At 55.5% G+C, this 27,944-nt stretch overlaps 10 protein-coding genes across 10 annotated transcripts; 6 read left to right on the top strand and 4 right to left on the bottom strand.

Moving 5' to 3' along the window:
• Window positions 1-143: 143 nt before the first annotated feature.
• On the top strand, window positions 144-2,271 carry VTJ04DRAFT_9498 (uncharacterized protein; the record flags this gene model as incomplete). The annotated part of the gene is made up of 4 exons (XM_069368051.1): window positions 144-698; window positions 762-1,078; window positions 1,130-1,474; window positions 1,557-2,271. The coding sequence occupies 4 exons, from the start codon at window positions 144-146 to the stop codon at window positions 2,269-2,271; spliced, it is 1,932 nt and encodes a 643-aa protein (XP_069216319.1).
• A 446-nt stretch (window positions 2,272-2,717) lies between these two features.
• On the top strand, window positions 2,718-3,499 carry VTJ04DRAFT_9497 (uncharacterized protein; the record flags this gene model as incomplete). Its single annotated transcript, XM_069368050.1, has 2 exons — window positions 2,718-3,134; window positions 3,188-3,499. The coding sequence occupies 2 exons, from the start codon at window positions 2,718-2,720 to the stop codon at window positions 3,497-3,499; spliced, it is 729 nt and encodes a 242-aa protein (XP_069216318.1).
• Window positions 3,500-4,768: 1,269 nt separating this feature from the next.
• On the top strand, window positions 4,769-5,798 carry VTJ04DRAFT_9496 (uncharacterized protein; the record flags this gene model as incomplete). The annotated part of the gene is made up of 2 exons (XM_069368049.1): window positions 4,769-5,155; window positions 5,223-5,798. 2 exons carry the CDS (start codon window positions 4,769-4,771, stop codon window positions 5,796-5,798), a joined length of 963 nt encoding a protein of 320 aa, XP_069216317.1.
• Window positions 5,799-6,204: 406 nt separating this feature from the next.
• On the bottom strand, window positions 6,205-6,602 carry VTJ04DRAFT_9495 (uncharacterized protein; the record flags this gene model as incomplete). Its single annotated transcript, XM_069368048.1, has 2 exons — window positions 6,205-6,392; window positions 6,479-6,602. 2 exons carry the CDS (start codon window positions 6,600-6,602, stop codon window positions 6,205-6,207), a joined length of 312 nt encoding a protein of 103 aa, XP_069216316.1.
• Window positions 6,603-10,869: 4,267 nt separating this feature from the next.
• Window positions 10,870-11,313, top strand: VTJ04DRAFT_9494 (uncharacterized protein; the record flags this gene model as incomplete). Its single annotated transcript, XM_069368047.1, has 1 exon — window positions 10,870-11,313. One exon carries the CDS (start codon window positions 10,870-10,872, stop codon window positions 11,311-11,313), a length of 444 nt encoding a protein of 147 aa, XP_069216315.1.
• A 38-nt stretch (window positions 11,314-11,351) lies between these two features.
• Window positions 11,352-13,018, top strand: VTJ04DRAFT_9493 (uncharacterized protein; the record flags this gene model as incomplete). Its single annotated transcript, XM_069368046.1, has 3 exons — window positions 11,352-12,145; window positions 12,204-12,399; window positions 12,464-13,018. 3 exons carry the CDS (start codon window positions 11,352-11,354, stop codon window positions 13,016-13,018), a joined length of 1,545 nt encoding a protein of 514 aa, XP_069216314.1.
• A 1,295-nt stretch (window positions 13,019-14,313) lies between these two features.
• Window positions 14,314-16,620, bottom strand: VTJ04DRAFT_9492 (uncharacterized protein; the record flags this gene model as incomplete). Its single annotated transcript, XM_069368045.1, has 4 exons — window positions 14,314-15,621; window positions 15,682-15,921; window positions 15,994-16,430; window positions 16,497-16,620. 4 exons carry the CDS (start codon window positions 16,618-16,620, stop codon window positions 14,314-14,316), a joined length of 2,109 nt encoding a protein of 702 aa, XP_069216313.1.
• An 82-nt stretch (window positions 16,621-16,702) lies between these two features.
• On the top strand, window positions 16,703-17,326 carry VTJ04DRAFT_9491 (uncharacterized protein; the record flags this gene model as incomplete). Its single annotated transcript, XM_069368044.1, has 3 exons — window positions 16,703-16,829; window positions 16,926-17,103; window positions 17,167-17,326. 3 exons carry the CDS (start codon window positions 16,703-16,705, stop codon window positions 17,324-17,326), a joined length of 465 nt encoding a protein of 154 aa, XP_069216312.1.
• Window positions 17,327-17,749: 423 nt separating this feature from the next.
• Window positions 17,750-19,294, bottom strand: VTJ04DRAFT_9490 (uncharacterized protein; the record flags this gene model as incomplete). The annotated part of the gene is made up of 2 exons (XM_069368043.1): window positions 17,750-19,077; window positions 19,150-19,294. The coding sequence occupies 2 exons, from the start codon at window positions 19,292-19,294 to the stop codon at window positions 17,750-17,752; spliced, it is 1,473 nt and encodes a 490-aa protein (XP_069216311.1).
• Window positions 19,295-20,174: 880 nt separating this feature from the next.
• On the bottom strand, window positions 20,175-24,485 carry VTJ04DRAFT_9489 (uncharacterized protein; the record flags this gene model as incomplete). The annotated part of the gene is made up of 1 exon (XM_069368041.1): window positions 20,175-24,485. One exon carries the CDS (start codon window positions 24,483-24,485, stop codon window positions 20,175-20,177), a length of 4,311 nt encoding a protein of 1,436 aa, XP_069216310.1.
• Between the last annotated feature and the right edge of the window lie 3,459 nt (window positions 24,486-27,944).

The raw sequence follows: 27,944 nt of genomic DNA, 5'->3' as shown, positions 1-27,944 counted from the left end.
GCCCAATCTGTTCGGCCTGCGAGGGCTATGGCCGCAATTGTGTGTACATTACCGCGAATCCCAACGAGACCCGGTCGTCGGCCCTCAAGCGCAAATACGGCGAGGTTCAGGAGCGCATGACGAGTCACGAGGAACTGTACCACATGCTGCGAAGCCGTAGCTTTCCAGAGGCATACGAGATCCTCCGCCGAATCCGTGAAGGAGTCGACGTCGAAAACATTCTCCGCTACGTCCGCGACGGCGACCTCCTGCTGCAGCTGCATCTCGCCCCGGAGACGAGGAGAAGATACACATTTCCGGACTTTGCCAGCTGGCCTGTCGTTTTTCGAGACCCAGATGACCCCTACTTGCAGACGCGGCTGTTCGACTTTGATGCTGGGAACCTTGGGACTGGCGAGATGGACCGGAACCCGACGAACGCTAGCGTGCTCTCAACACCGAAGCATGCACATACGTACCACATGCCATATCACGCAGCACAGATGACCGACCCGCGATTGTTATCAGTGCGCGCAGCTAGCTGGACATCGGTGACCAAGGACGACGCTCTCGTTGCACGACTGTTGGCCATCTACTTCCAGTTCGAATACCCGCGCACTCGCGTCTTTCAGAAAGATTTGTTCCTGGACGATCTCGCTCACGGGAAGACCAACTTCTGTTCATCCCTTCTCGTCAACTGCATCCTAGCCAACGCAGCCGTAAGCTGATCTCCAATGCCCCTGTGTTGCTATCCATAGGGACTGATGACTTGAACTGGTCAGCACGGTCTCACGAGCGACCCTCTCCGTGTCGAATTTTGGACGCCAGGCTCGTTACCCTACGCATTCCTAGCCGAAGCCAAGCGGCTATGGGACATCGAAGCGGACCGGGATCAGCCCAGGCTCACTACGATTCACGCTGCCGTCATCTTGTGTCTGCGGTATGGTGTCGATGGCGCCGACAGGATTGGCGTAAAGTTCTTGATCAAGGCTCTTGAACTCGCCCAACAAATGGACATATTCACACGCAAGGAGTCTTGTGAAACCCGTGGCAGTCTTGCTCGCGCGTTCACAGCCTGGTCATTGTACGCGTATCAAGGGTAGGTTGTCCAGAATTCTGGGCTAGGCTGAGCGCTAATCGCCCATATTAGAGTGGCATTCTACTACCTCCGCCGGGCACCCATTGTCACAGAGCCGCCGGCGACACCTCTCCCAGATTACGGTACAGTACATAGCCTCACAGGAGAAATATACCTCCAGTATCCCCTCCAACCGAAGCCAACGCCCATCGCTCTTCCGGCAACCTTTCGAGCCCAGGTTGAGCTCAACATCATGATGTTGGAGATAGGAAACACCTTCCGCCGCCCGTCAACGCCTGAAGCCGTGACTCTGGATGTTGCTCTGGCATATTACAACAGACTCAATGAATGGTATCAGCAGCTTCCAGCCGAGCTGCAGCCCAGCTTGATCGTTATGCCGCATCAGCTACAGGTCCAGTACGTTGAGGTCACCTAGAGATGCTGGACCAAAGACGGTAGAGTGAAGGATTATTATTACTGACATTATTGCCTTATCCAGCATGGAATACTATCTAACAATCATCGAATTGTTCGAACCATGGACCAAAGGCCTAAAGGCAACCATTGTCACAACCCTCGACGGTCGTAGAGTCGCCGACATCTCCACTGTCGCTCGCGCCCGCCTCGAGACGTTGATTCGCCTGTATTATCTACGTCACAGCTTCGACTCGCTCGACTCCGTGCTCATCATGTTCCTCCTTCTAATGGGCTCAATCACCGTGCATGTGCTCGCGGATTCAGTGCCAAGCGGCGGCAAGGAAACGAAGTATGACACTCGCCCCTCTTTCGCCGGGACGAGGTCACCGAACCACTCTGAAGCTGATACTATGAACCGCAAACGTGACCCGTCCACCTTACTCCTCTGCGCCAAAGGCCTCGCTGATCAGGGGCAGAACCTATACTTAAGCACACTCATGTTCAACGTTCTCACAGGGCTTGTTGCGTCCAAGATGGTGTGTAGGGAACAGCGTATTAGCGAGACGACTAATAGCGCAGGAACGGATATCGGGGATTCTGGAGGCGGGCTCCCGTCCAGTTTGATGAACGATTTAGAGCGCATCCGGATTGAGGCAGGGCGCACACCTGAGGTCCACAAGGAATACATCCACATGGACTGGCCGGTGTACACGTGGGTGCATCCGGAAAATGAGAGATTTGGGCGGTTGCTGGAGGCTGGATCGGATGTAGAGGGTGTTGATCAAGAAGAGGGTTGAAGAGACTGGGAGTGGGAGTGGCGCCGGCTAAGAGGTGGAAGATATTAGGAACAAGTGGTTGTGTTGTATCTTGTCTGACTCAGCAGCATATTGATCTTATATGTTCAGGGACAACATAGATTCCGCCCCTGGGTTGGAGTGTAGGACTGGGAAAATGCTTGGGCCGAGTGCTTACATCGATTTCGGTGTTGTACGAGTCCGAAAGCTACCGCGTTGTTTAGGCTATTATGTCAACGGCCAGTGTGAGACTTCACCTGCAAGACTTGAAGGCCGTAACATTTCCCAACAAAGCTGCAAAGCAACATTGCGTCGTCATGCCCGAGATCATATATACCGAGAGACATGCCCGGACTTGCTCCCTTCAGGACCTGAGGTTTTCTCCGTCACGGTCTTGATCTTAGCCTCCATACCAATCCTCGTTGTTTGCTGAGAGCACAAACGTCACCATGCACTTCCACATCTCACCTCTCCCATCCACCCTCATACTCTTAGCCCTTGCGTCTTCTCTGCTCGCCCAACCAACCCCGAACCCCCTCGAATGGATCGACTTCTCCTTGAGCCGGCACTTCTACCCATCGATCGCCGCCATTCCGCCGCCCAGTGGAAGCAGCGGCGGCAATACCAATCACTACTGTGTCGCAGCCCTCGACATGGGCGGCGTTGCCTATCCCCTTGTGCAGCTCACTCCCGCCAGGACGAGCTTCGAATGCCGCGGGGGTCAGTCTGGAACCTGGCGCCCCCGGTTGGTGTTTCGCGGTTTAGAGGGCGCCTCCTTCTCGGTCATTGCAGCTGTAATTGAGGGGAAAGCCGAAATAGGTCCCAAGGGGGCACTGGGAGAGGTTGGCGTGGGGATTGGGTATCCGGTGAGTGGTGGCTTAATGCTGATTAATATCCCTGCTAATTCTAACCTGACCAGACCAACTACACATCACCGGCATCTCCTGAGGTCTTTGACATCGGAGTTGACGACCTCAGCTCGCGATACGGCGGCGGGTTCAATGGCACGTTTGTTTCGATGGTGAACGTCTTTACGGACGGAGCACCACTACAACGCGGGAAAACTGTATGCGTGACCCCGACAACCATGCCTGCTATCGATCTGGAGTTCTGGATCACTGCATCACAGCCCAACGACACTGCAGCAACCGGGGATGCTGCGGACTATCAGGTTCTAGTTTCGGACCTGCGGATGCATTTTATTGTTATCTGGGGGCGCTGCGACGGCTAATTTAGCCCTGGCTTGCTCGAAACCGGAGGAGTAATAGAGTCCATTGCGGCGTCAGAAAGTCGTTCTGGAGGGGTCTCGTACGTGGATAAGAATGCGTCTTGTCGGGCTCAACTAAGATCTATAGGCTCCTTGTGAGAGAGAACTTGACGAGTTCCGGTGTGCTGGTTTCTCCATGATCGAGTAAGGTGATATACAGGGGATTCAAAGAAAGCAATGACTAAGACGGGAGCTTGTTCTTTCAACTCCCATCTCTCAGAAGTAGGCATCGATACAGAGTATTTCCTTTGTGCTCACACCACTTGGAACTCTTGTAAGACTGTTTAACCTGGGGGCATAAAAGCAGCGGGGCAATGACGCGCGCGGGACGCAGCATGTTGCCAGCCATCAGCGATGTCTGCGTCCTGTGTCTATCTGCACATCGGGTAGACGAGACAAGATATATATATAGGGAGGGAGGTGGGGAGTTTTCGTATTACACTACTTACGGAGTAATCTGTAATGACGTGACCGCTTCAGGGCTCACAAAGTATGTCTAGGGGTTGAGAGTGGCGGTGGATTGGTCCTCTGCTGGGGCGATTATACTTCGGAGTATCATGCTCATAACTATAGGTGTGGCGCTCAGTAGCTCCGTCGTCTGGACGAGACAACTGTCGCCAAAGCGAGCTGCTGGGTGGATCTTCACCGTTTTGCTTCCTCTTTACTTTGACGTCGTTGACGTCAAGGCCAGATCCAGTCTCTATCGCCGCCCTTCCCCATCCCGCTCCACATCGCGCCTGTCAAAGGCAAACACCCACGCAATTCTCGGCACTTGGGCCCCGCCAACCACCTAGACGCCGTGATCGTCGGGACACCATTCGCCGAGAAGCGGCTGAGCCATGCATGGTTTCGGACCGGGAGTCTTGTCCCAGGCAGTGCCGCTAGCGATTGGCTCAGGGCCGAAGCCACGGATTTGGGATCTTGGCCCATGAAGCCACAGGGCGAAGCACGGCAAGTTCCAGAAATTCCAACCAGGCGGGAAAAGTCATGAGGCACAGCGTGCGGCTGTTGGGCATTTTCTTGTTGGCTGCACCCATGCTGGAATCGTGCGCAGATGGTGCGGTCATCGACGGCCTGAGATCGGGACGTGAAAAGCGCGCTGCCGTCCAGATTCCCGTCGTCCCTTGGACTTCCAGCTTTTAGACGTCATCAACAGCGCGGTCACAGCATGACGCGGTGATCCTGTGAGCGAGACAGTAACAGGGTCAACAACAAACAACAACAGACAGAACCATGGAGATGGCGAAAACAATATCACCGGCCCGGTCATGGGCGTATGTATTTACCGCGTTTCTGGTCATGCTCTGCGCGATGCCGGCACACGTCCTCGCCGCCGTCGCCTTCACCAACGACGAGTATTACCTGCACGCCGGGAGCCCCTTTACCATCACTTGGGAGGGTAATCGGGGCCCGGTATCGTTGGCGCTCATGAATGGCCCTGATGAGAACCTCAAGCTCGTCGTCGAGATCGTCAACGACTATGACGGCACCGAGTATACCTGGACTCCCCCCGCCGATCTTCCTGCCGATTCCTACATCATCCGTCTCTCGGACGCTGGGAGCACCGACTATTCGCCGCGCTTCAAATACCCCGCGCCTCCAGACACGGGCAGCTCCAAGGTACGTACCTACATAGTCCTCCATTAACGCGCCCCGCAACAAACCTGATTCTGACCCCATCATTCAGCCAAGCCAAACATCCAACTCATCATCTTCCACCTCCTCCCCCGATGACGACTCGGACAAGTCAAACTCCCCAGCCCTCTCTACCACCGCCATTGCCGTGATCGGCGCCCTAGGCGGCGCCCTCCTCCTCGCCTTCCTCGGCCTCGTCGCCTACTACATCGCCTACCGCAAACTCAAGCGCCGCTACCAGGCACTGGCCAACAACGACGTCGGCTCTTTTGGCGGACACGACGACGCCCAGACGCACTACGGCGGCATGATGGATCCGCGCCTGCAGCAGCACAACTTGGGCGGCATGCCGCTCACGCCCGTCTATGGATCTCAGTTCCAGGAGCACGCCGCGGCGGCGAGCCAGTTCAACATGATACCGAGCCCGAGCAGCGCAGGGGTTGCGCCGAGCGGGAGCACGTACTTTGGCGCCGGTGGGGCCAAGATGGAGGGGCAATACGGGTATGCTGCATATCCGGGGCAGCAATCACATGGGCAAGATCCGACGTTGCCGCAGCCGCCGGCCGAGTTGCCCGAGCGAGGGCAGCAGGAGGCGGAGTTGAGCGCTGAGGGAAGGTATCAAAAGTGAGGGTGCAGGTGTTGAACAGGGACATTTCTTTTGGACATGGACGGTTTGGCAGACAGCGTATACAGGGTTTCATCATTGGGGGTTCGGGAGAGATCTTGGGGAATGTTTACGAATGACCTTTAAATGCCCTTTTTGGCTGGACCAGTTGGGCGACAGATGATGACCACATGCAAACAACACTTGATTGGTACTTAGTTAAAGGGGGTGACGTCGACGATACCATGTTCTCTAAATCTAAAGACGCTAATCTAATGAATGAAAGGCTGGCCAGCGGGTAATAGAGCGCGAACAAGAAGACATGAAGCCAAATCTAGGAAAGAAAAACACCCCAGACATTCTCAATCCTCCCCTCTCCACTCTCTCACTCCTCCTCGTCATATCTCCTCCCCTCCCCCAAGAATACAATTCAACGGCAGTGATAGAAGTCCTTCCCTTCCTGCGGAATCGGGGGGTTGCAGCCATTGGCACAGTGCGTGTCCCAGACGATGGCGCCCTCGTCCAGGCACTTATAGATGGTGTTGTAGAGGATGCTGCCGTTCCTCCAATCCTGGCCAGCTTCGCGGGCAGCGTCCTCCAGCTGGGTGTGGGTGTAGCCTGGAGAGTGAGAAGTGTTAATAATAATAAGGTTATCAACAGTTGTAGAATTGAAGAGGGTCATGGAGATGGAGACGTGTGCATACCGAGCTCGCTGTTGGTGAGGCCCCAGCCGCAATAGTCTTCACCGGCATTGCATGCCTTGATCTGAGCGTTGGCGCCGGTGATGGCGGCAGCGAGGGCAATGACGACGGTGGTGAACTTGGCCATTTTGGTGGTGTTGGTTTGTTGTTGTGAATGGGAAAGTTGGTCTGGTGGCTGTGATGCTTTGGGCTCGAGTTGTTGTGAGGAGCTGGAGATGTGTTGGTGTCTGGTGAGAGAGGAATGGATGTCTGGACAGAGGGATAGTCCACCCCTATTTATACACATCCTGTCTGAAGGATATATCATGACCTAGGCACATCGTCCTCATCCCGGTCTCCTAGTTGGACCCCGTTTGGGAAGTCTTTCCCATCCAGTGCCTTCTATGATCCTTCCCACCATCAATAGTCCGAGTCTCTGTTCCCGCTCTCATGTGAGCGCCGTCCTCGAGTCCATGCGCAACCACTCCTTGACGATATCTGGAACTGGTGTAGAAGAGGCCAGGGGAGGAATCCGAGTCGTCGTCAATGGTGTGGCAGTGAGGACCGGTCAGAGGGGAGCACTGTACCCTCCAATCCAACCAGAAAGCATGATTAGGACGGTTCAAGATCCTGTCCAGGCAACACGAGAGTCAGTGAGGGAAAACAACCATCTCCGCCACAAGAAGTCTTTGGTAACCAAACACTCCGGCCCCTGCCAGGGAGTGACACGGACACCTGGGGCGAATGGGAGCATCGAGACGGATGTTGACGGCCTGGCGAGCATGACGCAGGATTAGTGAGATTGGGGTCTCGAGTTAGGGAGCTATGAGATGCTAGCTGGACATGTCGTGGGGGTGGATGTTGGCTGTGAATGTCACGAGCAAAGGTCTGAGTTGCTATTGTGACCCGAAGGTTACCGCTCTCACTCAGCTCACCAATATTCCGGAGTTAAGTCGGAGGTTTCTCTTGGTTGACTACCTGAGATATCACACCGCTCTCAATATGGCCCCCAACTCTTGCCTGGCTCAGGCTTACTTACCTCCACCTATTCATGGTGATGCTCATGTCTCTGACGCCGACTCGTGGCAATAATACTCCATAACGGCGCGAGAATAACTTGGATGTTCTCATGCTGTTTTGTCCTTGGGAATATGAGTTACAGAAACTTGTACACGTAACATACAAATCAAACAGAAGCTAACGTCAGCAACACGTCGCTCGTGCGTGAGTGGGCTCCTGACCTCGTCTGAAGCCTACGCTCTTCCTGAACGTGTGTCGTAATCATTCAAACCTCTAGAATGCCGCGCTGTCCCCACCCATAAGGCTGTTCCGCCGTGGTATGACATCCCGCCAAGCTCCTGTCAAATATGCATGAGCTATGAGGATTGGGGGCGGATATCCACGGACCTGGTTCAACGGCCCTTGACATCGGAATTCATGTATGTCCTCAGAAGTATGCGTAGTATGGGCGATGGATCCATATTGATGCAGGATACGAGGGCGTGAATCCAACCATGTTATTCCCCGAGCCACGCATGATGTGCTTACGGCCCGAGCCTGTCGGGCAGTTCACCGAGCCGGCTGACGCACTGTCACTTAGAGTGGTTGCCGACGTCACTGTGATAGCTTGGCCAAGCAACACTCTGGTCCCGTGGACTCCTACCTATTGATGACTGCTTGGAATATTAGTGCTTGTTGCCTGAGGTTTACATCAGCGCATGGTAACTATCCATCGAATCATTCACAGGGCGCATCACATGTCAACTCAAGAAAATCGTTATGAGTGCTGCAATGACCAAGTCTGCTTATGTGCCTGAAATTCTTCACATCCCCTGAGTTGCCCACAAGGTGCGGCAACCATCAAGTCGGTGCTGCAAGGGATGGCTGACTGTATATTGGCGGCGCGGCTCTCCAGCGCCAGACTTTGGACACTGTTGGGACCAATCGCGGGAACTACCGTTCAGTCAAAGGTTGCACAACGTAGAAGCCAGCGCTCCCGTCAGCCTTGCCGTTGTCCTCGTGCACTTGGGATGCTGCAGGAGCCGCCCCTCCTGGATGCAGACCGAGGTTTGAGGACTGTCAAACCGGATGGCTGGGAGCATGAAGGTGGATTATTTTAGAAACATGTAGGGCCATGATTCGAGAGGAGACCGAACTGTGAAGCACATATTGGCGGACATGACGTCAAGGCAGTGGATGGAGGAGTGGCCGCTGAACGTCAACACCTCTTTCTCCCATCGCCCTGAGGGAAGCAACCAAGAGGCTGGCTTGATACACCTCTGTGGGATTTGGTCACAAGTTCCTGACATGAAGCTGTCGATGTACTTGAATTTGTCTCTGCGATCACAATCAACTTGCTAGGTGTTATAGTCCGGAGAATAAGAGCGGGGAGTGTTTTCTCTTCTCCGCCAGGCTGCTAGGTGGAATAGGAATCCATTATTTGCCTCCTGCCCTCCCCCGCCCCCTGTCTGTGTTCACTCTGTTAAAGCATCTCAGTCACAAGTCTTATCATGCTCGCCAATGAGCTCGGTCAGGTAGTTGCCACAAACTCAGTAATATTTCCTTGCCTGGAAAGCAGCCTGCATTGGAATGTTTCTTCCTTCCGGTCTTCAGTTGGATTTGTTCGGTCTGATCGCTGAACGACTTGTATATACGGTCACGCATTTAGAGCCAGGAGGGATTCCGTTCGTTGCGAGTGCTCAAAGGGATGACAAAATCAAAAAGAGTATGCTTATGCTGGTGTGTTCCTCGTCAAGAAGAAGCTCAAGTCTCTGGTCGTGAACTTTAAGACCACACAACAGCACATTATCTAATTGCTTAGAAGAGACAATCCCCATAGCATTCCCTGTGAGTCTAGAAATCAACGGACGCCTCGTGTCATCAATAGCAAGGTAAATGGGCACTCACAACTTAGGCATTGAAGTTGTCAACAACTGCTGGAGGTATTGGCGAGTATCTCATCGGGGCAGCGCCAACATCCCACCGTTCGGAGTAATACTTGTGCCGACGGCCTCTGTCTGATTCAGGGCCAGCGAGTAGATATAGGCATAGTAGGTATGAACCATCCCATAAGGCTCTTACATAGGTGCGAGGAACGGGGAACCTGATAAACAACCTAGATCGAGACCTCTCCCTTCTCCCTCAACCTCATATACCCATCTCCCTGATTTACACCGTAGATCTTTCCTCATTCTCGATGGGAGGGGCAGATCGACCACCAGCCCCTGGGAGGTGACGTCACAAGCAAGCAAGCCACATCAACTCGCAGTTCGCCAGGGGAAAGTTTCTCACTTTCCCAGATTGGTTCAGGCCCAGCCACAGCCGCAGCCGTCCCGCAGCCTTCCGCTTGGGGCCAGCTGCTGCTACCGGGGCACAAACCCGAACGACCAAGACTCAGGTCAAGCCGAAGCAGGAACCGTGCGACCTGAGGATTGGGCTGAATATGTCGTGGTGTACTCGTAGGAACCTGGAATCCTCTGGGGATGAGAAAACCCAACGCCTGAGTCATCCTGCGACCAGAGTCTCAGGGACTTTCAGATTCTACCCATCGTCCGATTTTTACACTTGTGACTGGAGATCGGAGTTGATTTGATGTGGTGCACAAGTTCATCCCGGCTTAACGACAGCAGAAATCACTTTCCCGATCCGGCAATTCCCCAGCTGGAGGCGTTAGCGAGGATTGGAGAACCCCAACATGTTGGCCCCAGCCCAGCCTGGCTCTCACAGCCCATTCGCCTTGTTTCCAATGGCCTGGATACTGGGTGTTTTTTGGCCAACGGTACCTGTCGATCTTTGCTGATTCCTTCCGTCACGTTTCACGACAATTCCGTGATCCGTCGTGGGAGACGTTGACAGCATTCTCTCCTGACCTGTTCCTGGCGTCGATACGACGATGCGACTCGGCCATGTGAAAAGATAACATTTGGGGGAAGGTCGGCTTGGCCGTCATGGTGCATTATGCAAACTCTAGTGATGGCGATAAGTAAACTCGCCTCAACAAGCCTCGGCCGACACTTCTCCAAACGACGGCTCCACGCCCAAGCAGGCAGCTTGACATGGACCCGCATTCTGCAACGTCGTCAAGCAGATGGCAGATGGGCTGACAGCGCATCTTCGCCCTGGGAAATTGCCAGCCCTGGCAGGCGAAGCAGCACGCAACCCTTTGACCCTTTTCTTAGCAGCAAAGCCACCCGTCGGTGGTCACCGAGCACCCCTGATCTCCATCCCTTATCGGCGTAGCAATGGGCCCCAAGACAGTTAAACTCAACGCTCCCCGCAGGGCCGAGCCGGGTGCACCCCACGCGGTGCTACCAGGACCATTCAGCGACCTGCCGTTGGGGTGCTAGCGGCGGGACCTGAATCGGGGTCAACGCCGACCTACCGACCCGACGCCGAGAAATGATCTTCATCGCCATATGCTGGTCAGGGCAGCTGCTCGCTCTCAAAGTCGCACTCTGCTCGCCCAGCTGCCGCAACGGGACAGACAGCCAAGCGCGATTCCCCAGAGTGATGGCGTGCACCCACTGCCATCATGCTCGTCTTCCTCGTACAGGACCGGGGGTCGCCCACGCACCATCCAGGAGGGACCCGTGATGTTGCACCGAACCATGACGAAGATGGCGGGAGCCACGGATCAGGAAACCCAAGGGGATCGGCCGTTCGCTGACAATGCATGGCACATGCACCCGAGGCAGATGGAGAATTATCCGCCATGGCGACGACGGGAAATGAGTAACCACCGCGTGCCGGTCAAAATATATTATATTGCCCGGCATCAGCCCGATCTGTTGCGCTCAGTCCTTCTCCCGGCACCGCCAACCTCCGCTCGCTTCAACCCACCCATCAACGGTCTATCTTGACGTTCGTTCGTTCGTTCGTTTCCTAATAACCCGACAAGATGAGGATCACAGCTACGTTTCTCGCCCTCCTCCCGGGCATGGCCCTTGCTGGGGGGAAGAACGGTGGGAAGTGCAAGAAGCCTCTGGTTTCGTCCCAGAAGCTGCAGTCCCTGGTCACCATCGACGACCTGCTTGATGGTTCGAAGAAGCTCCAGGAGTTCGCCTATGCCAACGGCGGCAACCGCGCCTTCGGCGGTGGTGGCCACAATGCCACTGTCGACTGGGTCTACAAGACCCTCAAGTCGCTCAACTACTACAACGTGGTCAAGCAGCCTTTCGAGAGCATCTACTCGGAGGCTTCCGGCACCCTGACCATCGGCGGCGAGGACATCCAGATGCAGCCCATGACCTACACCCCGGCCGGCGATGTCAGCGCGCCCCTCGTCCCCGTGGCCAACCTTGGCTGCGAGGTTGAGGACTACCCAGCCGAGGTGGCTGGCAAGATCGCCCTCATCTCTCGTGGCTCGTGCACTTTCAGCCAGAAGTCTCAGAACGCGAAGGCTGCTGGCGCCGTTGGTGCTCTCGTCTACAACAACGAGGAGGGCCTAGTGCAGGGCACCCTCGGTGAGGCTCTGCTTGACTACGCCCCGATCGCCGGCATCACCCAGGCCGACGGCCTTGCCCTCCTCGAGAAGCTCGCCGAGGGTGAGGTCGTTGCCGACCTCAAGATCGACGCCACCGTCGAGAACCGCATCACCTACAACGTCATTGCTGAGACCAAGGGCGGCGACCACGAGAACGTCCTGGTTGTTGGCGCCCACTCTGACTCGGTCCCTGCCGGTCCTGGTATCAAGTGAGTTTAACCATTGAGGGTTCTCTCTTATCTGACTCCAATGCTAACGATTCCGCAGCGATGATGGCTCTGGCACTGTCGGTATCCTCACCGTTGCCAAGGCGCTGGCCAAGTTCCGTGTCAAGAACGCCGTCCGCTTCTGCTGGTGGAGCGCTGAGGAGTTCGGTCTCCTGGGCTCCGAGTTCTATGTCAACTCCATCAACGGCTCTCAGGCTGAGCTGGCCAAGATCCGTGCCTACCTTAACTTCGATATGGTATGTTGGACTCCAAATCCATGATGAAATTGGCAAAACATGCATCTAACAACTTTCCCAACAGATTGCTAGCCCTAACTACATCTACGGCATCTACGACGGCGATGGCAATGCCTTCAACCTGACCGGCCCTGTCGGCTCGGACCTGATCGAGAAGAACTTCGAGAACTTCTTCAAGGCCAAGAACACCCCCTCTGTCCCGACTGAGTTCTCGGGCCGCTCCGACTACGCCGCTTTCATCGAGAACGGCATCCCCTCGGGTGGTCTCTTCACGGGCGCCGAGGTCCTCAAGACTGAGGAGGAGGCCGCGCTCTTCGGTGGCGAGGCCGGCGTCGCTTACGACAAGAACTACCACCAGCCCGGCGACACGGTCGACAACCTCGCCCTCGACGCCTTCCTGCTCAACACCCAGTCGATTGCCGACGCCGTTGCCACTTATGCTCTCAGCTGGGAGGGCTTCCCCGAGGTTAACCTCAACCAGCGCCGCTGGGATGCTGAGCGCTCCAAGAACATCCGCCGCAGCGGCGGCAGCCATGGCCACGGGCCCCGCTCTGGCGGCCACTCCCACGCCCACGGTGTCGCTCACTCCGGCCCGTGCGGCGGTGGTGACAGGGCCTAAACGCGGGGTGTAAGTGAGGGGTTTGTACATTTTGGGGCTTTCTCTTGCCGCCGACGATGGTGGCTGGTTGTACATATTATTTTCAATATAAGCGATGAATGGGTCGGTGCATAGTTATGGGTACTGGAATGAAAATACCTAGTTTTTAATGTTCACTCAACATCCATTTTGCGATGGTCCGTCATGTGTGCGTTTGTGTGTGTCCCTCTAGGTATAGAAATGCCTGGATGTGTTGACGTGATCGTCATCGTAGCATGCCAGCGATAGCTTACTGCCAATTTTGTGACCGAACGGCTCTGGTCGTCACCAAGAGCGCAACTAGTCTGTGCGGACACTGGATGTCTGTTAATTTAACCCCGCAGGATCACATTCATGGATGCTCTATATAGAGGATATGCCGGTAATTAAAGTTATACCCTGCCAAGAAGCAGTAATATTTGGACCTTCGGATTCCATGCATGTCTGTAGAGTCATTACAGGGCATAATACGAGATGGTGTAACTTGCTTATCAGTCCTTAGAGAATGATGGTATTAAAGAGTTCATGAGCTAAGATAATTGTGACATATTGTTGCTTAATCATCCCTCAACCTAACAACAACTCAAGTATATCCGGTTGATGACCCAAGCATCAATCCATAACGGAGAGCACAATCGGTCAGGAAGTTTGTGTTGAATCTCTTGGGTTGATGAGCCGAGATGGCGACTTAGACTCACTCTGACTAGGTAGGTAATATGAACAACAATATCCAACTCTCACAATCCAACCCCTGTGACTTTGGGCCTATAATATTACTTCAGTAAATAAATACAGACAGCCATTCCCATTCCTTGCCAACCCCATCTCTAGAAAAACGATTCTTTGAGGGGACCTGACAATAAACACATGGACCAAGTCATATGCACTACAACCATTAATACCTGACCTTGGAAGGGAACATCTACTAGGCATCTCGGGACTCCAGGTAATTAGGGATCATTTCAGGGTAAGACATCCTGAGATGACACAAGCAAATGTTTGCAATGATTGATGAACTCCAAACCATAAGTGACTCTGAGTATGTCCATGTACGTCTATCTTGCATGGTATCATCAGATGCGGCTCATCCCCTTGCCTGAGTCCATAAATCCCGACCGTCCCGAAGAAATTTACGCCGCCGAAACCGCAATATTGAACTTGAACAACAGAGAGAAACAAGAAAAACACACCAATCACACCGCTCACTCCAGATCCCTCACCCGTCGTGTCTCATAAACGCCAAAACCTGTCTATCCAACGAAACAAAGAGCTGGTGTCTAGAACAAGGTGCACTTCGGCTCCTTGACCTTGCAGCCCCAAGCCTCCTTGAAAGCCTTGGAATTATCCGCACCAGCGAGAAGGCGGACCAGATTCGGCGCATGCTCGTCAGGCACATACACGCGCTCAATGATAGCCGGGGAATAGGTATCGCAGTTCCTGATGCCCCAGAACAGGAAGAATAGCTGCTCGTGTGTGAAGTCCTCGAGGCCCGGCAGGTTCTGATCCCACACGTCGGGCATCTCCTTGCGCTCCTCGACCCAGGCCTCATATGCCGCCCGCAGCCCGCCGGCGTCGGCCAGGTTCTCGCCCAGCGTGCGCTCGCCGTTCACGTTGACCGTGAGGCCGGGCATGGTGTACTCGCTGTACTGATCAACGAAGCACTGGGCGCGCTTCTCGTAGTTGGCGACGGTCGCGTTGTCCCACCACGCGCGCACCTCGGCGTTCTCGTCGTGCCACCGCCCGTTGGAGTCGATCGAGTGGCCAAACTCGTGCCCGATGACGGAGCCCAGGCCGGCATATTGCACATAGGCCGGGACATCCGGGTGGAAGGTGGGGAGCTGCGAGTAGCCCGCGTTGATCTGGATGCTGTTGAGGGTGGGGTCGTAGAAGGCGTTGGCAAGGATGGTTTGCTTGAGGACGCCGCGGTGCGGGGCCTTGCCCACCTTCTCGTACGTGCGGACCGTCTGGAGGTACTTGGCTTGGAGATAGTTGTACAAGTGAGAGTCGGCGGTGATGTTGAGGCCGGTGTAGTATTTCTGGAGAGACTCGGCGGACCGCACATCCGGATCGCTCTTCTGGTAGGCGATGTTCTGCTGGATACGCTCGAGCTTGGTCGCGGCGCGCTGCTTGGCCTCGTCGCTCATCCACGTGCTCTCCTTGACCGCCTTCACAAACTGCTTCCTGATTCTGCCCGCCATGCGGTCAACCGTCTTGTGCGCCTGATCGGTGTAGGTGGCGCTGATGTAGTAGCGGTCCAGGATGTAGGGAAGCATTTCGCTGACGTAGTCGATGCAGCGGTCGTCGCGATCCTTCTCGTTGTACAGCCAGCCCACATAATCATCAAGCTTGGGGTGATAGACATGATTCAGCCACGGCGAGATCGTCTCCCAGACTAGGTGACCGAAAATGGCGGCAGCCGAGTATTCTTGCATCAGCTCGGACGCGGCCTTCCAAACCTTGGGCTGCCGGAGCAAGATGGAATCCGGCGTCTGCCCGTTCGGGGTGAGCGCCTTGACAAGCTTGTCCAGACCAAGCGGCGGTGCAAGCTTGCCAAGCTCGGCGACGGTGACGTTCTCGAAGCTCAGCTATGTCAAAAGTCAGTTTCCATCACGCCTCTTTGATCAATATTCGGGTTTACTACACACCCAATATTCCTCGACAGTGTTAGGCGAGTTACGCTGGAATGTTGCGACCAGGTCCCTCCCAAAATAGAAAGCTTGTGTGGCGAGAGCGACGGCCGTATTGCTGTTGGTAATATTGGGCATGACCAACTCGAAGACGGTAGCCATGTGGTAGATATAGTTGTTCATGACGTTTTCATCGCTGTAAGCCTCGTATTCGAGGGCTGCGGGGCGTGGGGCATTGAAACAGACGCGGTTGACGCCCTGTCAGATGTGTGAGCAAAGATGGAACATTTAGGACGGTCTCTCCAGTGGTATAAATAAGCATTCTCTTACCGAGTTCAAGGGATCCGGAAGAACGGGGGCGTCCTCAAAACAGTCGCTGTGGAAGACCTTGGCGCCATATTGACTGACGAGAATATTTGCCGCCTGTAGCCCCTCGTAGTCGGACTTTTGGAGGGTACGGTTCAGCGCCTTCAGGTTCACAGGCCAAGTTTCGTAAAGGCCCTCGAGGACGGCGCCCAGGGGCTGAACGCCGTGCTGAACAATTTGTTTAATGTCCATGCACGCAGCATAGGCATCGCGGATCATTTGGAAGTTGGCTTCATCGGCACTGACGCCTCTCCGATCAAGAACCGTTGACTTGATGCCCGCTGCCTGAGTGTGGTTCTGGGCTTCGAGGACCTGGCGAAGCAGGTTTTTCGTCCGCCTGGTGAACAGATCTGACGTCTGGATATCTTCGCCGTGATGCTCGAAGGCGCCATAGCAAACCACTAGGTAGTGCCGTGTCAGAAAAGCTCCCTCTCACTCTTGACTCGCGGGCTGGAGTTCTCACTCACTCTTGTCGAACTGGGTGCATGGGTCATAATCGCGCCAGTTGGGCGCCAGCCCCTTGAGGAGCGTTGATGCCGCATGGATACATGCTGGTTCTGTACACAGCTCTTGACTGTGAAACTGGCCCATGGCTAGTTGGGTATCTCAAGGAAACACAAAAGAAACAACGACGGTAAGGAACAAAAAAGCCTCGACACTTGGTTGAGGCCCGATGCCCTCACCTGGCGGCAGACAAGACCCATCTTATAAGACGAATCGCTCCAACCTTCGTCCCCCGAAAGGGCACAGGACAATGCGACTGTCATCTTCGTCTCACCAGGCCCAACTCTGGTTCATTCGTTCATCACCGAACTAGGGTGCATTTCCAAGACCAGACCAACGCTGCTTTTGTCGAAGGAGTCCCGTCAGCAGCGCGAGCTGAAGAGTGTTAAAAGCTCAGCCCCAGAGGGACCCCTGTGCTTATTGGTGGGCAAAGCCCAAAGAGGCGGCGGCGCATGGGTGCCCAGCCGCTCCATCGACGTGGTCACCCGCGCGCGTCTGGGAGGGATTGGACGAGCCCCTCGTGCTCGTTCCCCGCATTGCCGACGGAGAGTTGACGCAGGAAATTGAGGTGTACGTAGGTACGGGGTGAGGTGGTTGGTACGGACAGTCGCAGGTGTTGAGCCTCCTACCTAGTCTCACCTGGTTGGCATCCTTAGCGAGGAACGATTTGGGTTCCCTCGCCGCCAAGCGCGGGAACAGCCACAGGCGCAGTCAAGCTGGGGCGTCGATCGGGAAATTCCTAGGCTACCACGAGTACCACCGAACCGAACCCTCGGGACTGCTGCTGTCCTGAGCATCCACACAATGCGAAACGGCTCATACCCGTATGCAGACGTACCTACATACCTATGTATGTACAAACTAGGATGCCCCTTAAACTTACATAATTTGTATGTAGTTGGGATGCTTGAAGCACAGATTAACCGCCAGCCTTGCAGGAGAGGAAGATTTTTAGGAGCCTGTCCAAGAGCCTGGAATTTGAATCTCAACAGCACCCCAGAAGATCCGTGAAAAACTACTCGGTGCCCTGGACTTTACTGACGCAAATTGAATAATCCCCATAAAGAACCTTGCTTGAAGAGATAGATGGTGGCTTATTGTCGGCATCAAGATCTGAGATCAGATCTCCAATGCTTCTCTGGCCCAAAAATAACCAAGTCTCCGATCCCTGTTCTGTAGATCTACGGAGTCCACGTCAGACAGCATATCAATCCGACTAGCCAACCTCGATCCTCCGGCAGTAATCCCGTCCCTGGCTCACCTGCCAACGGCACAGCCATACCTCCAGGGCCATTCCCACAAACCCAGCAATGCAGATTCCTCCACTATCGCTCACCGACGTCGCGCCCAGGCTGAACTCACGATCCTCGGGCGGTACCCGCTCCATGATCTCGGCGAACGTATTCACATAGACAGCACCGCCCAGAAGCCCCTCCCAAAATATCACTAAGAACACCAGATATACCGACGGAATAAAGTCGAACAGGGCATGCAGGGTCAGCAAGATCAGGTTCGCAACCTGTAGAAGTGACGGCAAGTAGAGGTTGTGGAGGCGGATGAAGGGCGTCGAGGAGCGCGAGATGAAGACACCGAGCTGGTACAAGAAGCCGTAAAATGGATAGAAGGCGCGGTACTCGGAAAACGGCGACTCGTCGAGCGGGAACAGCAGCGTCGGCGCCACGCCCTGGTTGATGGTGTACTCTGCCACGTAAACCAGCAGAAGCGGGAGCATGTAAGGAAAGAAGAGCGCCCTGGCACGACGGAGGTTGGCCCAGAACGACCCCTTAGCACCATGGTGGTGATGACGGTGATGGGTGTGCTCGTATGCCGTCGCAGCGACAGACGGACCGGGGGCAAGCAGCCCCGATGCCGCCGCGCTGGCGGGGATATCCTCAAAGCTTTCCCTCTCCCTGTCCGGCTCCTCCTCTTCGACCTCGGCATCCCCCACCGCTTCGTAGCCCTTCTTCCACCCCATCAGCGGCCCACGCGGCAGGATCCAGAAAAAGGCGACAAGCATAACCGTGGGTAGGACGGCGCTCACAAGCAAGCTGCCGCGCACTCCGAGGCCCAGCCCGGCCGTCAGAAACACGTACAGCCCTGCGCCGATCAGCCCTGCACCTCCCGTGCCGCTCCCCCACGCCGCCAGGCTCGCGTGACCGTAGTAATGGGTCAAGCCCAGGAAGCTCAACTCCCCACCACCACTACTCAAGCTCGCGAGCACAATGCCCAGCAACTTTACCGCCACGCCGAGCGGTCCTCCACCGCTAACACTAGCCGACACATCCCCAGGAGGCGCCTGCTCCGGCCCGCCTCCATCGCTGCCGGGAGCAAATGCAACAACCAGCATTCCAGCCGTGGAAAGCGTAAAGAACACGAGGATGCGAACGGAATACGGCACGCGGTGGATGAAATACGGGGCGACAAGCTTGGTCAAAAAGGAGGGCACGACATCGGCGAGGAGGACCACACCCTTCGGAACATCAGAGCCGACGAGGTCCTGGGCGGCGGAGAGGACGAGGACGTAGAGGATGTTGTTGATCAGGCCTGAAGGGGGATGCGGGTTAGGTTGCGCGAACCACAAAACACAACACAAAGGAGGAAATATGTAGTACATACCAAACAACCAAAAAGCCACAACCACGGCTCCATCAGTCCCAGTAAAGAAGCTATAAAGCCTTGCGCGGTAGGCCGCCCACGACGAGGAGGGAGCGCCTGGCAGGGGCAGCGGGAGCAGCCCCGACGATGACGGGGAGCGGTTCATTGTGTCGGGGAGACAAAAGGTGTTGTAAAAAGTTAAGAAAAGTGCAGACTGGGGAGTCGTTTAGTTATTCTGGTTATGTCGAGCCCGCCATCGAAAGTGGGTGTGAACGCGGCATGCGGCGCCGCGTTTGTCGGGTCTGGTTTGAGTCGGGATGATGAAGGAGTTGGAGAAGGAAAGGGAAGCGGCAGACCGATTGGGAGCACAACGATGACGATGTCATGCGTCCCGCCTGACAGGGGGCCAAGCCATGACCACATGCTCCAGCCACAGGCTCAAGCTATGAACCCTAACCCTGACTTAAACGACCCCTGGACAACGAGTCGGAAGAACAGAACAATATAAGTACAGCCCAGTCTTCAGATAGCAGAGATGACATGTCTTAAAGTGAAAGATGACATATCTTGGGAAGTATTCAGTCTAAAATTCAAGGTCCTCATTGACCTGAGAGCATTCCTCTTGACATGGCATGCTTCAACGATGGCTGTACACTGTAATCTCCAGAGAAAAACGTCCGTTCTTTTGAATGACCGGGAAATCCCGTTCCAAGTCTAACAGCTATTACAAAGAGTAGTAGTATTGCATGGTATACCCGCACGAAAAGCCTGTGCAATGCAAGACCCCAAGCGTGATCATCTTCCGCTTCCTCCGCCAACAAGCACGCGCCGATACATAGACACCAAACCTGGGTAGGCACCTGGCTAACGAAGGCGCTGGACTCCCTAAGCTCAATCAAGCCCATTCAGACCAAAGTTTATACCCTCTAATCATTCCAAAACCACAGGCTTTCTCTGGAACCGCCTCACCACGTAACATAGGTAGACACTCTCAGTCACCTCAAGCAAACCAGCAGCCCCCAAAACAGAACACGAGGGTCTCAACACTAAGGCATCACCCCCTGCCTCCACCGTTCCACCATATCAATATGCCCCGGCGTCTGCATCCCTCCTGGCCCGGCACCATACAATCCCGCAGCAGCAGCAGCACCAGCAGGACCAACCGCCACATCAGGGGTATATACCACCCCACCATACCCTCCCGCGCCTAACATTCCCCCCATCGACGCTGACGCCGGCAACATACTCGCCCGTTGTTGGCCAATGAACCCAGCCGTGGCGCTCGCCGGCACGGCTCCGGACATGGCAACACCGCCGCCCAATCCATCGTTAAACACTCCTCCCATAAACCCTCCTCCCGGCTTCGCTCCAATTCCGGGCGCCGTCAGGTTCGCGGGAATCTGCGCCCGGTGCGCGGCGAGCTTGGCTTCCATCTCGCGCTGCCGACGTTCGGCCTCGGCTTCGCGCTGCAGGCGCGCCGCCTCGCGCGGGTCCATGGTCAAGCCCATAACCGACATTTGGGGAGTGGGTTGGGGGATCATGCTGAGCCGGCTCGGCTGCGGTTGTTGGGGCTGGAGTTGCGGGTTGAAGTTGAACCCGCCGGCGGGGTGAGCACTCAGTAAGCTGGACAGGGGCACGGGTCCGCGAGCAGATGCTGTTGCTGTTGTTGCTGGTACCGCCCCTCCCGCTGTGACAGGGCGAATTGGAAGGTTAACGGCTGCACCGTTCATGGCGACGTTCGGCTCGGGCGTGGCGGCACGCGTGAGGGAGCTGTAGGCCATCTCGCGTTCGCGGGCCTCGCGTTCCCGCTGGAGTCTCCGCCGTCGCTGGCCAAGGGTCTCCTCCTCTTCGGCAACGGCAGGCTCGTCCTCGTTTGGCTTGTGCTGGCCGCCGTTTTTCTTGTCACCGTCCTCGTCATCTGGGTTAAACTCCTTCAGAAGCTCCGCTGAAAAGGCCCCACTGACGGGGCGAGGCGGGGGCAGAGGGTTTTCGGCAGCCAGGCGGGCCTTGCGAGCAGCGAGCGTCTCACCCTCGTCCTCGCTGTCGTCCTCGCCATCGGCCTTATCCCCTGGACGGGACGAGCCGCCCATCATGGAATCCGTGCGCGAGCCGCCGTTGCTGGCCGAAGGCTGCAGCATTAGCGTCAGTCGGGATTGCGAACGCGTACCGAGCCCGCCAACAGGCATTTGGCTCATGCGGTTCTGAATTGACGACAGCGTTGTCGGCAGAAGCTGCTGGCTGGCACGACCTTGAAGTCTGTCACGGCGACGGCTCAGCGGTTCGTTCTCCTCCATCTCGCGCTGCTCCAGCAGGCCCGGCGGCCGGTGTAACTCATGGATGAGTCCGTTCATGTCCATGGTAGCACGGTTGCCCGCACCGGTGGACTTCGCTACGGCAAGCATGCCGAGCGGCACATCTTCGTCCTCGTCCGAGTCCTTGTGCGCAATGGCTGCCGGGTCCTCCCACGCGAGCGTGACACGTTTGCCAGTTCGCGCCTTACGCTCCATCTCGGCGACAGCATCCAGCTCGAGCAGCGTGCTGCGTATGCCACCAGCCGTCTGATAGTGTATTCCTTGGGTCCGCATCTTGTTTCGTTGCTTGCGCAGTTGCAGTTCGGCGAGGAGAGTCGTTGGCGGCCCCTGGTAGACGGGTTCGTCATCGTCGCTCTCCTCGCTCTGCTCATCAGGCCCGGGTGCCAGCTGGTTCGGCGAAGCATTGTCGCGGGACCGGTCGCTGGTCTGGCTGCGCCCATCATCCGAGTCGTCATCTGAATCATCTTTGCGCTTGTGAGGAAACAGCGAGAGACGGCTCTTCCGCTTCTTTTCCCCCTCCTTTTCCTTGTCCAGTAGGTCCCCGCTCGAGTGACGCTTGACAAGCGTCTTCCTCTTCGGCTTGTCTCCATCGGCCGATGGTTCAAGTAAGTTTCCGCTCGAGTTTCGCTTAACGAGCGTCTTGCGCTTAACTTTGTCGTCCATCTCGGTTACGGGCGTCGCCGGCTTTTTCTTGCGCTTCTTCTCGGGTCCATAAACCTCGGCGCCAAGTTTGCCGGCGTAGAGGTGGTCGGTAAATGCGTTGACGGGCGCGACGGCGGACGCGTCCAGCAAGCTGTCGAGCACACTGGTCGCAGCGCCGTCAGTGGCTTCGATCTTGGGCGCTTCGCGCGGCAGCTCGAAGAAAGCACTCGCCCGAAGCTGTGGTGGTAGACTAGATTTGCGTTTATCGGCATCCGTCAAGCGCGGAGGCTTGCGGATCTCCCGTTGCTCGGGTGCGGACCCATGAATAGTGCTCGCTTCTGAAGGTTGTCTGGCATGCGTAGGGGCACCCCCCTGCAAGGGAGGATGATCCAGGTCTGACACGTCAACACCATCCAGAAGCTCCCCCATGTAAGGAGCCCCCTCATTGCCCTTACGCAACGATCTGGTGGGATCGGGCAACCAGATGCTGCGCGACTCGTGGGAGGCCCGCGGCGGTGCGGCAGCGAGCGCCTGGGGCATACGGCTCTGTCTCTTTGGCTTCTTGGACAGCTTCGGCGGGAGGTTCAGCATGGCGGGGACGGGAGCCGGATAGTACATCATCTGCTGCCCCGTGGCTGGGTCGATGTACGAAGTCGGTCGCTGTCCAAGTGAGTTGCGCGGTGGCTGTGGTGGCTCATGAACCTGGACAGCCCGGCGCGGCGGGAAGTCGACAGTCTCTGGATCGCAATGGACGCCATCGAAATCGCCAAACGCATCCCGGGCCTGCTCAAAAGTCGTGACAGACGCCGAGGTTAGGGGTCTCTGGTGCTCGACATCATGGTGCTGGCCATAGGGCTGATAGTTGTCTGGTTGGTGCAGCTGCAATCGGGGGCTCATGTCGCCCGTTGGTTCATTCCCAGGGGCAGGTTGTTGTTGTACGAGGTCGATCTCGTTTACGAAATCAGCAAACTCGGCCTCAATGAACTGGTGGGCTTTCGCCCGGATGTTCTCGTCAATATCGGATGTCTCGCCCGCGGCCTCGGCACGCTCAGCTTCGTCAAGCGCCTCCTTGGTCAGAGACGTCGGATCCTCGTGCTCGGCGATCTGGACGAGGGACAGTCTGCTCGCGACGCTCCTGGTGGAGGCCTTACCGGGGCCATGTCGGGGAAGGTAACGATACTCGGGAATGAAATCCTCAGTCGAGGCTTCACCCTCGACGGCAGCATCCTCGGGAATGTTGCCCGGAACTCCGGAGGAACTCGCCTTGCTGCCCGAACGAAGGCGGCCTGAGACGGCCGACGGAGAATTGTATGGGTTCATGACAAATCCCCCCTGAGAATATCCTCCAGAACGTGCGGCGTTGTTCGTCTCGAGGATCGAGCTCTTTCGGCTTGCGACAGATCGTTGGGTTTCAGAAGCAACCGATGCGGCACGGGCGCGCAGGATGGAGGAACGACGGCTCTCGGAGCGTTTCAGTTCATTGTGCTCTTCCCGGATGGCGTCTTCGATGCTGTTCATCTGAGCCATACGCTCCGCAGTGGCCTCAAGAGCGGCGATGTTGTTCAGGAAGCTCCCTGCCTGCGACAGCTTGTTGGTCTCGGGCGTCGGGTGGCTCAACGACGTCCCGGCGACAGAAGTGAGGACGGCTTCCTGCGGCGAGTCCAAGTCGGGAGAGGACGGCGATGCCAGTGCCACATCATTCAGAGGCTGGTCCGGCTTTGAATCTGGCGCTGTGGCATCAGGTTTCGGGGTTTCGGGGGCGGTCGACGGGACGGTGGTATGATCCGTTTGGGCTGCAACGGGGCTCGTCGGGGTTGGGTCGACAACGGCGCCAAGACCGGCATCTGCTGATGGCGCTGAAGCTAGCTCCTTTGCAGCAGCCAGCGACGGCGAGGGTGAAGGAGACGGTGAGATGGTCGAGGGATGCGAGGTGACGGCAGGGGGACGGCCGGCAGCACTCCGAGAGCGCAGAAGCTGGTACCCAAGGTTGTCGTTGGCCATTTTGGCAGCCAAGGCCTCGAAGGACTCGACCATGACGCTGACGATGTTATTGCCAGCACCTGCAGACGCAGGGACCGTGCTGCTGGTGCTGCTGCGGCTGATGTTCGCGTGGCGCCGCAGTTGTTCCATGCTCCGTGCCGTTCTCAGCAGCCGGTCTCCCTCCTGGGGAGCCGGTGACGTCTTGCCTTGGGCATCGTCGGGAGCAGATCCGTAGTCAGACATGTCCATGGATAAAGGAGTAAAGGCCTGCTCGGAGAGTGTCAATGACAGCAGTGGCGAGCGCTGCGAGGCGGGAGAGGTGGTTTCAGAGGCGGTATGCGAGGGTGACGTCGATGTCAATGCCGCGGGGGATGGTGACTCGGGGCCGTCGGCCAGGTCCACGGCGTCTTGCTTCGCAGCCATGGAGACGATGCGAGCAGCCAGAACCAGGACGGCCTGGCTGGGACCATGTGCTTAGGTAGGATGGGAGAACAAAAAAAGCGGATGGAGTGCAAACAACCAAGAGTGAAAGCTGAACAAAAAAGTTGATTTTCGTGTCGAAGCGGCAGTTCTCTTTCTACCGAACTGCAAGTGATAGGAGCCCACCAACCCCTGAGTGGATCGGACGGGGGAGGGATATTGGCAGTGGGTACGACGTCGGCGGCCCGAACTTCGAGAAGCAAAGCCGGCGCCAGCTAGTAGCTTAGCGTTACTCGTTAGTTGAACCGTGCCCGCGTTGGTGCTGTACTGTATCCGTATCTGCTCTTCCGTACCGCAGTGGATTGCTGGCAAACAACACGACGCGAATTGCCGCGATGCTGAATCCTTGGGGAAAATGGAGGAAAGGAAGAAGAAACACGAGGTGCAAGGGGGAGGGCCTGGGTGATCCTGTACCTTGACATGGAACCCCCAACCCGGCTGACTGAGGGCACAAAAAAACGGCGCAGAAAATAGAAAGAAAAGCGGATGGAAATGGAAGCTGACCCACGTCATGGAACCCATGCAACCCGTCAAACTCTCCTGTTTCTCGATGGCTGAGTGGGTTGCAACCGCAATCAATGGAACCCACCATCACCAACCATGCCGCTGTCCATCTTAAGGAAGTGAACATGTGTTTCCTTGTGTTGCCTTGCAGACCAGCCGATCCCCGCCCCGATCGTCAAATGTGCTGATCATCAATCTGTTGCCCAACCGAACTGCTGTCAGCGTCTGTCAGTGCGCAGATCACCCACTTCCAGGTTCCTTGCCTTGCCCCTGTTTCCCTGTTTGCCGGGCCTTGGCCAAGCCGGGAATTGACTCCATGGAAGCACGGCACTGAAAAGTCTGAAAGGTCGAGATCGGGAATCATTGATCCTGGCGTTGCAACCCACTACAATCACACAGAACCTGATGTCTGATTTACCGGGTGCTGTACATACGTCTGCGTCTCTGAGCACACTTCCGGGCTACCCGAGTAGGTGTGTGCATACCTCAGTTATCGGTGCCGCATGGATGACCTTGAACAACCTACCCCTCCTCCGGACGCAAACCATACCACTTCAAGACACCATCATGACCACAACCCTCTGACAGACAGTACCACATGAGCACCCTCGCACACCTTCTCGGCCGCTCAAGACGTGGGTGGTCTACTCATATGGTGATAAGGCAAATCACATGCGAGCCTTCGGGAGGGGTACTGGAACGGGCCGGAGGAAGTGGTCGAGGCAAATGCTTAATATAGGCAGGTGCATCAGGTACCTATTCATCCATCCGGCCCGTTGCGGCATGGATTGCAAGACTCGTGGAAGTTTCCGTTCCCGTGGTTTGCGCCACGGTAGCCAAGCTGCTGTCAGTCATTCGGCAGTCGGCTCCCGTCATCGTGCGCCTGTCTGTCTCAAGTATCACCAGCTTCATGGACCGCGAAATGTGCTAATAGTCATGATCGTGGGACTTGCAGAGCGCAAACACATGTGAGCCCTGCGAGGATAGTCTGTGTCAGGTTCCAGGTTGCAACCCATTCCAGAGTTTTCTTCTCTCGCTTGGCTGGACAACTGCCGGGGTCGGAAGACGCACCGTTGATTCGGCGGAAAAAAACATGTGCCGCTGCCGGGTACCTGCATCGTCGTTTGCATGACGCAATTGACGTGGCCCCTCATTCATCCACTGGGCTGAGCACCATTACCATGTCCTCCCGAAGGCGTGCATGTCTTTGTACCGAGGTGGTGAAATAAGAAAGCTCTTCGCCAACCCGTCCCATGGCGATGGCGATAAGCATTGGGGAAATATTGGCGCTGGCTACGAAGCGTTAGGTGAGATGACCGGAGTCAAGCTTATCACCCCGCATTGCCAACCAGGTTCCAAGTCTTGCCCATATCCATCTCAGGAGCCGCCGTTATCTCGGATCCCAGATGTCGCAACGTTGGATCCAATACCCTCACAGGCCCATCTATTTAATCCTATCAAACAGTTGCGCACCCTGTAAAGTCGATAGGTTCGTAAATTCTGCGTATGACTGAAGCAACCATGCTGTAACACTCCATCAGGTAATTAAGTGTTCTCTTATCGTCCACCCCGCTCAGTATCACATATCCGATCAAGGCCCGATAGACGATTTGATCCATGCAGATTGGGTTCATGTTACATGGCTATTCCACCAGTCACAAGTCACAGCGTCTACCTGAGGAACATGATAAGATATGGCTTTGGCGGAGGATGGTTAATTTAGGACTGACCACGATGAGTCTACTTAGTATCTCTGGGTTTTAGTGAATAAGTTACATAAGGTTAAAGAGAGTGGCCACCTTCCAGAGTATCATAATTATAAGATGGGATTTCACAAAACTCCAGGCAACAGCTTCATAAAGATGTTTGACTGCCAGGTAGGTAATGAATGAAAAGATGCCTGACATATTCTGTCTTAAAATACCAATAATACCTGATATGCTTAAATACCCATCCCACAACAGCAGTCAACATCATCTCACGATCGGGGACCCGGGATATATTTCACCAAGGGGGAAAAAGAGTCGCGATGTGAGAAGTGTGTAATTAATAGGTTATTGACAACGATTATTTTGATATCTGGAAAGGACAGTCATACCCTACCTGTTTCAACCTCATCCTTTTACTTTGTTCAGCATGATCGTTCATGAGCCCATAGCTTCCCCGAGATACAAGTAAATACGCAAATATCTTTATCAAACTGTTCAAAGGCGATCCAATAGTGACTCATTGCCTCGAGAAGACGATTCCATCCTGGTTTTCTCCTAAGGGCTCATAGATTGTCTCATAGACTATTGGTATAAGATAGGTCTTATGACTTACGGTCTTATAACTTACCTACGCTGTCGATTGATAATGCGGAGACGTCAGGTAATAGTTAAAGCGTACTGTTGGGCAATATGGTTTTCGGTCTTTGGGATTGATATGCCCATGGACATCGAGGATTGCTGGTTTCCCGCATCAGAGTCAACATTTTGCCCCCGCCCGGCCATACAATAACTTTAGCAGTCGAGATATTACCGCTTTCGAGTCCTGTGGTAAAGCTCTGAGCAATGCTGAGAGTCGGCAGGCATTCAAGGGTTTAGGTTGTCGGTTCGTACGTTCACTCCTCCACATCAGGTTAGGATTGGTGACACCTGAGTGACATGTGAACTCTATTTTGAACATTCTGTGTCAAAGAGAGATTACATTAGAGCCAAGCTTCCAGCGCAGCCCACATGATCCCATGGAGCTCATCCCGGCCCAGTGAGTGAATGCTCGTCCGTCGTTACTAGCTCGGACATACTCCGCCTGTGAGGAGATCCGGCTTGCTTCGGCCTTTCCCTCTTCAGTTATATTCATAATCCTCACCGGCATCATGATCAACTGGGCAATGTGTGACAATTACACTATGTTTCT

The sequence above is a fragment of the Mycothermus thermophilus genome (assembly GCF_041956435.1).
Source record: "Mycothermus thermophilus strain CBS 625.91 unplaced genomic scaffold VTJ04scaffold_6, whole genome shotgun sequence".
Taxonomy (NCBI): domain Eukaryota; kingdom Fungi; phylum Ascomycota; class Sordariomycetes; order Sordariales; family Chaetomiaceae; genus Mycothermus; species Mycothermus thermophilus.
Note: the sequence above shows the minus strand (reverse complement) of the source record. Positions and strands in the feature narration are given on the sequence as shown.